This window comes from Stegastes partitus, unplaced genomic scaffold, assembly GCF_000690725.1.
Source record: "Stegastes partitus isolate 25-593 unplaced genomic scaffold, Stegastes_partitus-1.0.2 Scaffold824, whole genome shotgun sequence".
Lineage (NCBI taxonomy): Eukaryota > Metazoa > Chordata > Actinopteri > Pomacentridae > Stegastes > Stegastes partitus.
In genome coordinates, this window is record NW_007578555.1 from 44,691 (window position 1) to 55,285 (window position 10,595).

The 10,595-nt window shown below is 47.5% G+C and overlaps 2 protein-coding genes across 2 annotated transcripts in view; both read right to left on the minus strand.

Annotated features, from left to right (window-relative positions):
* plekhg6 (pleckstrin homology domain containing, family G (with RhoGef domain) member 6) overlaps window positions 1–3,211 on the minus strand; it is a 26,163-nt gene extending 22,952 nt beyond the window's left edge. The window contains exons 1-2 of the mRNA XM_008292689.1: window positions 3,061–3,211; window positions 2,824–2,958 (exon numbers count right to left, since the gene is read on the minus strand). Of these exons, the coding sequence (XP_008290911.1) occupies window positions 2,824–2,958; window positions 3,061–3,180 (255 nt within the window). The 5' untranslated portion in view covers window positions 3,181–3,211. The remainder of the gene's footprint in view (window positions 1–2,823; window positions 2,959–3,060) is intronic.
* A 2,609-nt stretch (window positions 3,212–5,820) lies between these two features.
* Window positions 5,821–10,595, minus strand: part of tnfrsf1a (tumor necrosis factor receptor superfamily, member 1a) — an 11,693-nt gene continuing 6,918 nt past the window's right edge. The window contains exons 6-8 of the mRNA XM_008292702.1: window positions 10,155–10,576; window positions 9,843–10,028; window positions 5,821–8,029 (exon numbers count right to left, since the gene is read on the minus strand). Of these exons, the coding sequence (XP_008290924.1) occupies window positions 7,731–8,029; window positions 9,843–10,028; window positions 10,155–10,576 (907 nt within the window). The 3' untranslated portion in view covers window positions 5,821–7,730. The remainder of the gene's footprint in view (window positions 8,030–9,842; window positions 10,029–10,154; window positions 10,577–10,595) is intronic.

Below are 10,595 nucleotides of genomic sequence, written 5' to 3' on the forward strand. Positions count from 1 at the left end.
TCATGTTCAACCCTCTGGACTCTGAGCAGGTTCTGGATGTTTCTGTCTCACGTTCCTTCACTGAGGTTCATGGTCCAACATAAAGTCCTGCAGCTCTGTGGAACCAGAACCACAGAACCACAGAACCACCAGAACCACATGAAGGAGGAGAGAGAAGTCAGAGACTTCTTCTGGCAGCAGGACTCAGTCAGAACCATGAGACCAGAGAGGAGGAACGAGTAGGAACTAATAACTAATGACGAATGATTAATAACTAATAACTAATAACTGATAACTAATGACTGATAACTAAAAACTAATAACTAATAACTAGTAACTAATGATTAATAACTAATGACGAATGATTAATAACTAAAAACTAATAACTAATCACTAATAACTAATAACTAATAACTAATGATTAATAACTAATAACCAATAACTAATAACTAATAAAAAATAACTAATAACTAATAACTAATGACTAATAACCAATAACTAATAACTAATAACTGATAACTAATGACTAATAACTAATAACTAATAACCAATAACTGATAACTAATAACTAATAACTAATGACTAATAACTAATGATTAATAACTAATAACTAAAAACTAATAACTAATAACTAGTAACTAATGATTAATAACTGATAACTAATAACTAATAACTAGTAACTAGTGACTGATAATGTGAGCGTCCATGTCTTTGACTGGTCCCTGTACAACCAGAACCAGTAATCAGGAGCCGTGGTGTTGGACCAGATGGAGGCTCGTCATGCTGCAGACATTTAACGATTCACTGTTTTAGTTTCTGTCTTGACTTTTCGGCCTCGTTGATCCAAACAGTTGGTTCTGGCTGCAGCTGAGTCCTGGACTTCACCAGGGTTTCGTTTTTTACAGAATTTAATTTCTGCAAATGTTCGTGTTTTGTTTTTGAATGAAACTTAGATTTGGTCACTTTTCCTGATGGACACCATCAGAACACTTCTGTGGGTTCTTACAGATTCTGGATGATAAATGACGTAACTTTGGCAATTTTCTAAAGACAGAACATCTTTAGAACCTGTCAGGGAGGTGATGACCACATGAAGCTGGAATAAAGTAGAAAGCATCCAGTACTCTTTGTTGGAGGGACCATTAAAGCCTGATTCTGGTCTCTCTGCAGGACTAGTTGTCAATAATAAAAACTGGGAGGTCCATACTGAGTGGGACTGAACCAAATTGGTCCAGTTCTTCTCCAGAGAGGTTCCCCGGGACTCCTCCTTCCACGTCCACCTCAGGCTGACGGGGACAGCGAAGGCCTCCAGCTCCTGCTTCAGCACATCCAGCTGACCTCGGTCCTGAGCAGCAGCACACAGACAGAGTGAAGCCGTGAACCAGGCGCTGCATGTGGTCACATGTCGGCCTCAGCGCTGCCTGGCAGGCGTCTGAGTGGGCGGCTGCATCACAACAAGTCTGAATGTGTCGTGAAGAACGCCGGCGGCGGCGGCAGCAGGTTTCATACCTCAGACGTCTTGTCCGACGCTCCCTGGCTGAACAGGACCTGCCTCAGAGCCGCTCTGGGTTTGGTTCCTGCTGACGAGCCTTTGCTCACGGTGGCAAAGTCCGTCACCACCTTCTGCTTGGTCCTCCGCTGCAAACCCAGAAACAGGCAGACGTCAGAGCGGCTCAGAGACACGAGCCGGGACTCATGAGCTGCAGGAGGTTTAACACTGAAAACATTCAGTCAACAGAACTAAAACAGAACCGAACTAAAACAGAACCGCCCTGTGCTCAGCAGAAGTTCAGAACAGTTACACCTACTGCTGATAGTGATCCTGCTCCTTTATTGTTGTTTTATTTAATAAACTTAATGTTCAAAATGTCCTAAAACTTTGTCAGACGCTGGACTTAAGACGGACAGCACTGGACCAACACCAGCAAGCTGCAGAACCAAACAGCAGCAGCCTCAGCAGGACTCAGCAGGACTCAGCAGGACTCAGCAGGACTCAGCAGGACTCAGCAGGACTCAGCAGGACTCAGCAGGACTCAGCGCTGCTGCAGGAGCAGGACGTTTGTTTAACTTGAATCTGAAGCTGCTCAGAAATGCTCCAAAAAGTCACATGCAAGAAGAAACAGGTTCCGCTTTATGAAAACATCCCCTCATGAAGCATCCTGTGGGGCAGTTGTTGTAAACGGCTGTGAATCATTCATCAGGGTTCAGACCCTCCTCACATGTTCCTCATGTTTCAACAGAACAACTCAAATACAAACCAGCTTCAGCAGAACCTGAACCAGGAGCTCAGGAGAGGATTCAACCAAATGGACTTCAATAACCAAAGCAGAAGTGTGTCACGTGAAGGTGTCATTTAACTAATGACTAGTAACTAGTAACTAATAACTAGTANGACTCGACATGACTCGACATGACTCGACATGACAGGTAGCATCAGCTCAGCAGGTAGGAGGTTCCACAGCAGGCAGCATCCTGGAGCTCTGACATCTGGCATCTATTAAACCGCCCAACATAACACAAGTCAACATGACACGACTCGACAGGACACAGCAGGACACGACATGACTCGACACAACACGACACAACATGACAGGACACAGCAGGACACGACATGACTCGACAACACAAGACAACACAAAAACACTGACTCTGTTGTGGGTGTAATGTGTGTTTCGTTGTGTACTTTTATGGATTGACTTCCTTCTGTTGGATTCATGCTCAGTGAGGCGCCAACATGACTGAAGCGTTTCTGTTGGAAAGTCAAATGGACACAAACACACACAAAACCACCACAAAGCCAAGCAGGAAGACACACAAGGAGCTGCACACACAGAGCTGCGCTACCTTGTCGATCTCCTCGCTGATCCCGTCCACCTCGTAGCCTTCCACCCTCTGAGCGGAGATGGACAGAGCCAGCTCCTCGTCCTTCAGGCGCAGGTAGTCGTTGATGCTCTCCAGGAAGCTGTTCACGCTGGTCAGCTGCAGGAGACAACGAACCGGACACTGTGAAACTGTACCGCCGTCTAGCCGCAGGAGACCCAGAGTCAGAGCCCGTGGAGCTGGAGGTGATGATGCCCTCACCATGCCTCGGAGCCGGAGCTGGATGTGGGGGTCCTGGGTGTTTTTGAGCACAGCTTTGAGCAGCAGCGGATACTTGGTGATCCTCTGGTGGGGTTTAGCCTGCATGTCCCCGAGTCGCATCCGCTCACACTGGGGGTGAGTCTCCACCCACTGCACACACACACACACACACACACACACTCTGTTTGAGCTCCAGAACTCTTTCTTTACAGAAACATGACTGTTGTGTTTACAGCTGATTTGAAGCCTCCAGGGTCCTGGACTAGAAGCCAGACCAACATACCAGGATATGTGTCAGNGATAACAAACAGACACACAGCCGATGGTGGTGTCTCTCCAGCTCCCGTCTAAAGAACCAGTCTCTGGTCCGTCTCTGTCTTGTTGCGGCTCAGAACAGAACCCTGACTTTGGGTTTGACGGATCGAAGCAGCTCCAGTGAAACGATGAGCCTCCGTCCTGCCGACTGACCAAATACTTCTTCAACACAAAACCTCGAAGCGCTGCAACGATGCAGTGACTTCAAGTTTCATGAAAGGTTCTGTTTGCTGCGACCCGAAGCTGTGACCATCGGTTCTATTGCTCTGAGACAGGAAACCAGCCGACAGGCTTCAACAGCAGCTTTTCTTCTCTGACCTCGTTCACCAGCCAGGAAACGTAAAAACACAAAGAACCGTCTGGTCTCCATCTCTCTGAGGTTCTGTAAGCGACTCGTCTGGTTCCTTCAGCAAAAGGAACCAAATCGGAGGTGAACTTTTATGAAAATTACTGAATTCCGTTTGGGTTAAAATCGCCAAAAATCAAATGTTTGCTTTAACTAGATTCTATAAAAAAAGCTCCTCTGGGCAACCAGGAAGTCACGACTGACTCAGCTGTGACCAACAGGCACACCACAAAAATTCATTAAGTCTGTTTCCTCAGAGAGCCTGAGAGGAACATCCAAGCTCCTGGATCAATGAATACATGCAGCACGGATCAGAACCAGAGACCAGAGGAGCCAGCTGGTGGAGATACATTCATCTGATGGTGGAACATCTTTCTACTGATGGTGGAACATCTTTCTACTGATGGTGGAACATCTTTCTACAGCTGATGAGCAGAGAGGAAACGTCTGGAACAAGGAGATCGTTCAACATCTGCAGGACGAGGAGGCGACATGAGCTCAAGGAGACAGAAAACAACACAACAAAAAGAAAAACGAAACAGAAGAAGAGACACAACAGGAAGGAGATTAAACTGTGAACATGTAAATGATCAAACATCTCCAGCGTGTGGAGGCACCACCGTCCCAGCTGAAGCTCAGGTTTGGTTCAGACAAAACCATGTGACAGCAGAGACACTCCAGGTTCAGTTGAAAGATGAAAACCTGATGATTTCTTTGTGTTTTCACAGTTTCTGGCTGAATATTTGTGTTGTTTTGATGTTTTCTCCTGCAAACAGTCACAGAGTGGAAACGTGAGCTCTATTGGACCCACAGGCGGCGGCGACACGAGACTACAACGAGACACGTAATGAAATATACGAGACAGTAAAAGGACTAAAACGTCTCGACAATTTATGGAAGCTGTAAACATGTCAGCAGGTGAACATCTCCAGTCTGAGGAGCCTCCGTGTTTCCAGATGATGGTTCCAGCTTCATCATCCATCCACACACCGATCCTCCTCACTGGGGGGCTGGAGTCAGGCTGAGGGCGTATATGCTTCCATCCAGATCAGACGATTAAATAAAGTGATTTTTAAAGACCTTCAGTTTGACTGGAGGCTACAACAGAGAGGGATCAACGAATGAATGAACAGACGATGAGGCCGAGGCTCTGCATGACTCCGTCTCTTCATCGTACCGACAGTAAATCAGCAGCAGCCTGACAGCTGCAGCTGCTCTGACTCACCTGTGCAGGTAGAGTCACTCCAGGACTCACCTGACAGTCTGACCTGCTGCAGCTTTAAGTTTCAGCCAAGAATTTATCTCAGGAAGCTCCAGTATCACATCTGACTGGTTCATGCAGAGCAGAAATCCTGAGCTGTTGCTGCACAAAGTCACATTTCCAGAGTTTGAGCGTGAGACGGGCCGAGACGGGCCGAGCGCTGATCCGTCAGATCAGACCGACGACAGAAACTCTCGTCTCCGAGTCTCAACAGTTTACAACCAGTCTGCTCGTCTGTCACTCAGAGACTCCACACACACACACACACACACACACACACACACACCTGAAATACCATCAGAGCCCTCGACGCCGACAGACTGGATCAGCAGAACAAACAGAACCAGAACCAGAGCGACAGGTCGACTGAGGAGAGCCTGAAGTTCTGCTGTTCTCCTCCAGCTTTAGTGATAAATGCAGCTCTTACCTGGGCTTGGCTGGATCCATGTTGTTTCACGCAGTCATCTTTGGTTTCTGTTAGCTTCCTCCTCCTCTTTCAGCAGCCGCTCACCGTCCCTCCCTCTGCTTTCACCGCTGCAACCTGCCCGACTCGAACAACTGGATTCTGCAGCCAACAAATCTGAGCACGGCGCTGGTTAATGAGTGCAGAGGAAAGTGTTTATCAGAGGAGGTGTGGAGGCCTGCTATTGTTTCCTGTCAATCAGGGTCATTGATCAGCAAACAGCAGCTAATCATTCAGAGGAGGTCAAAAGCAACACAGAGTGAGCTGTGGAGGTTCAGCAGGCAGCGATCTGGGGAAGAGAAAAGAAGGACAGAGCTGCAGGAAGGAGGTCAGCTTCCAGTGGAATCGATAAGAGGAAAGACTGTGAGGCTGGAATGTCGGCATTAAACACTGATTTAATCCACAACACAACGTGCACACACCGATACAGGAGACTTTATTTAAAGTTCAGGAGCTCTACATATGTGAACGTGACAGTAAAACAGTTTGCTGCTGCTTCAGTCGGAGTGTTTGTGCTTCAAATCAGTGATCTGCAGCCAGACGAGGTGTGTCCCGCTGTCATGAATAATGCTGCTATGATGGGGCACGAAGGAATGCTAATGGAGCCGAGAGCAGCTGCCAACGCAGGCAGGAACAACAAAGTTCCTCGCTTTGTTCTGATGGAGCCGCAGAACTGGGAACCGCCATTAAAACATCACCAGTTAACTTTATGGTCTGGTTAAACAGTGTTAGCGTTTCCCTGCACAAAGAGGAACTAATAGCCACATAAACAGGAGGTGTGATATATAAAACTCTGCTTAAAGGAGATATAATACAACATGAAGACAGTCAGAAACATCTCAGCCATCAGCTGATCAGAAGTTCAGAATGACTCCATAAATCCACACATTTCAAAACACAGCATCGGCCTGAAAGAATCAGACTTTTAGAAAGATGCAGAATTTCTCTCACCGACAGAAATACAGAAAATATGAAGCTGCAGTCTGCAGCCAGTTAGCTTAGCTTAGCTTAAAAACATGGAGCGGCTCTGCAACAGAACCGTCCCACATCTGAACCTCACTGCCTGTCTGCAGCGCCGTCATCGTCTGGAGCTCATAGCGTCACAATTCAACTGAACGTGAACTAAAACTCTGACATTTGGGGTCATTTTTGTTGTTTTGCACCTTTCTGCGTTAGTGAAAACCAACACAAACGTTTGCAGCGTTTGGGAGGTGAGACGTCATGTTGCTGCCCAGCATGAGGACACGTCCCCTGAAAGAGGAATCCATGAGATGTTCAGATAGGCGCCACACTGCTGCTGAAGAAAGAACATTTAGCGTCTTTCAACAGGCTCAACACTTATTATGTAGAATTTCACCGTCAAATAATCAACTGTTTGCTCTATAAACTGTCAAAGTGTGACTTAATGTTCTTTTGTACGTTTACTTTAATTTTATTTTAGTAAAATTAAATTATAAAAAATACCAAGATGTCTACAAAAAATCTAAAAAAAAAATAAAAAAAATAAAAAAAACATGAAAACCTGGCAGCAGCGTGAATCACTATATTAAAAAACAACCATATCAACAGCAAATACCTGTAAATAGAAAGTGTTTTATCTGATTTAAATACAGCCTTCCTGTACGTTTACAGTCAAACATATAAGAGAAGAAATGCTTATTTGTATTTTAAGTAATAATTTGATGCTGACATCAGAGAAATCTGTAAAATAACAGCTTAGAAATGTTGTTTTCAGTTCCTCATATACAGACTTTTTCTGTCAGTAAACATGAAGAACACTGATGTCTTTGTGGGATGAACACAGTCGCAGCTGAACGCTGCTGTCAGGACTTTGGGCAGCTGCTCAGTGGACTGACAGGAAAAAGAACAAATATATGATTTGGCAGCTTCAGTTTGAGAGGAATCAGAAAACATTCAGAACTGATCCTGTTCTGACTAAACGGTGTCCTGAGCTGAGCTCATGGATGATGGACGGCTGATCTGCAGCTTCAGCATCGTGTCTCTGTTCAGCTGTTCTGTGTAGATGTTCAGTGAGCTTCAGGCTGCAGGAGGATCTGCACACGGAACCGGCTCCTGACTCAGTGCACCAGCTGCTGCTTCATATTGACTGTCTGCAGGAGGAGCAGAGTTCTGGTCACCAGATCTCCAGCATGGAAATGGTTCTGAGCAGAAGCTCTGAGCCGTTTGGCGTCCTGTGATCCAACTGCTGCTTTGGTTTAGTTTTAGCACCGAGTCCGTTCGAGGCGTCTCTTTAGAACAATACTTGGTTCCGTGTTCCCACCGAGTCACTGGCTGCAGTACTTTGCCTCCAGCTCCTCGGCGGCCCGGCCCAGATGCATCAGCCTCAGGTTGTCCAGCAGCTCCTGCAGCCGCGGCAGCGGCAGCAGCAGCGTTCCTCCTCCGCCGCCTGCACGGGAGCCTCGCTCGGCCCAAACCCGCAGCATCTGGTAGTGGGCCTCCCTGCAGGACCGGTGGTCCAGCTCGACCTGCTCGATCTCCATGTCCTTCACGCCGAGGCATCGGACCAGCTGCTTCACCTGCAGCACCGGAACCAGATCCAGCACCATGTAGATGAGCTCTGGTACTGCAAAGGAAGCAGAGACAAGAGTCAGAACAACAGACCCAGTGTGTTACTGGAGCTCCGGACCAGCCCGGTCTCACAGAACCTTTGGTCCAGTACGACTGAGCTGCTTTCAGTCAGACTACGTCGTGCTCGTCGTCACGTATCAGTTTTATCATTAATCAAATCTTTCGCTGTCGCTGCTGATTAGAGACAGAACCAACAGACCTGCTGGAGGGTTCTGCTGCTGCTCTTCTCATCGACGCTGTCATTAAGGTGGTTCTGCTGTTTACTACTGAGCTCACGGTGCTGCAGGTTTACTGGACCATTTAAAGCTGGTCCTCACATACTGTCCAGTTCATTCATGTCAGTGTTTGAAACAGTTGAAACAGAACCGACCAGCTGTGTGCTCTGGACCAGCACCACTCAGCAAAATGTAGAAGCTCCATCAGCACAACATGAAGCAGAGCGGCTGTATCTGGTGTCCCTAATAAAGTGGCCCGTGTGTCTATTAGATGGCAAGAGAAGCTCCAAACATGCTGTATGTGAACCTTTGTAACCTTGACGCTAAACGGAACATCTGCACCATGCAGCTGGACACCATGAAGTCCTGATACCTTCTAAACGGGTTTTGTTCTACTCGTCTCTTTTATGAAGTCCCCTAAACTACACATAGTGCAGCAGCAGAGGACATGTGGAGAGCTCAACATCTGCAGGAGACGAAAGGACCAGAGACATAAACGGAGATGAACGAGACACCAAGAATCAAGAGAAACTGTCTCGACAGGTTTACAGAGACAGTAGAATGTGAATAAATAGTTTGTGGAGCCTCCATGTCGTGTAGACACATTTCTGTAAACTACGTCTGGAGACGTCTCTCTGGTCTCATGGTTCTGACTGAGTCCTGCTGACAGCAGACGTCTCTGAGTTCTCTCTCCTCCTTCATGTTCTGGTTCCTCAGAGCTGCAGGACTTTATGTTGCAGAGGAACATGAACCTCAGTGAAGGAACATGAGAAGTAAGAACCACCTGAAAGCTGCTGGAGTTCAGGTTTTACCAGCAGGGCTCCAGACTGTGAACTGGTTCCCAGTCTGGGCCAGTGTAGATGTCAAGACCACAGCTCCTGTGCTGACCTCAGTGGTGGAAGCACTACTTTAATACCTTCGGTGTTCTATTTATGCTCAGACATGTCGGGCGGCCCGGTAGCTCGACCGGCTGAGGGGCGACCCATGAACAGACAATCTGGGGCGAGAGGCCGTGGGTTTGAATCCGGCCCACGGACATTATCTGCAGGTCCTTCCCGTCTCTTCTCTCCACTGTCCTCTGTAACAAAAGGCTAAAAAAGACCAAAGTATAACCTTAAAACAAAAGCGATCTTCTGCTGACGAGCGCTCCTCAGTGTGCCACATGTAGAGAAACTCACCGGCTTCATCTGGGACGATCTGACATTAGAACCTAGTTTATCTTTTTGAGGTCACCTTTGGTCACACACCTGTCTGAGTACCGTGGCCACCAATCAGCTTCTACCACAGCCGGCACTGTGGGGCGTTCAGGGACCGTCGGTAAATCATAGAGTCTATTGATAAGAAAACGTTTGTCCAGTCACGTGTTCTGCCCGTGACCAGGTGGAGGTGAGACTACATGAGGAAGTTGGTGCCACCGGTCCTCCCAACTTACCCAACAGCAAATAAAATCATAAACAGTGAGTGAAAATGAAACTACAGTCTAAGAACAACGACCCCTGAAGTCCAGCAGCCAGTTTTCTAACATTCCAGTGAAACGTGTTTCCTGTAACGTGTCTCTAAAGTGTGATGCTGCTGTTGCTGCTGTGGACTCACTCCTGATCTCCAGAGGAACACAGTCGGGCAGGTTGGACACCTCCGGCTCCATCTCACAGATCAGAGCGACGGCCTTCAGGCTCTCCGGAGGTTCCTCGCTGTAGATCAGAGACTTCTGCAGACACAGAACCACCAGTTTACCGACTACCACACAGACGCCTTCACAGGCTTCAGCTGTGAAGGAAATTCACCGTAACAGCAGCTCCAATAAAAGAGCACAGTCAGTGAATAATAGGAACACACAGAGCACAGACTGCAAGAGAAAAAAACATTATATACAGAAGTTTTTTTTTCTTTTAGAAGACTACGTACACAAGATGAGGTAGTCATGGTTACTGCACACAGTGGGTTTATTGGTGGACAAAGTGCAGCAGTACCAGAGGTACCAGAGGTACCAGAGGTACCAGAGGAGTCCATAGTGCAGCTTTGTAAAGTCTGACTGCTGTTGGGATGAAGGACCTGCAGAAACGTTCCTTCTTACACTTTGGGTGTAACAGTGTGTCGCTGAACACACTGCTGAGGAGTTGACAGTCTGATGCAGGCTGGGAGGTGTTTCTATGATGGCAGACAGTCTGGCCAGGGCCCTCCTCTCTCCTACCACCTCCATGGAGTCCAGGGGCAGCCACAGACTGAGCTGGCTCTTCTGATCAGTCTGCTCTAACCCGCTCAGAGCACCCCCTCCCCAGCACACCACTGATGCCACCACAGTGTCGTAGAACGTCCTCAGCAGTGGCCTGCACACACCAGAAGAAG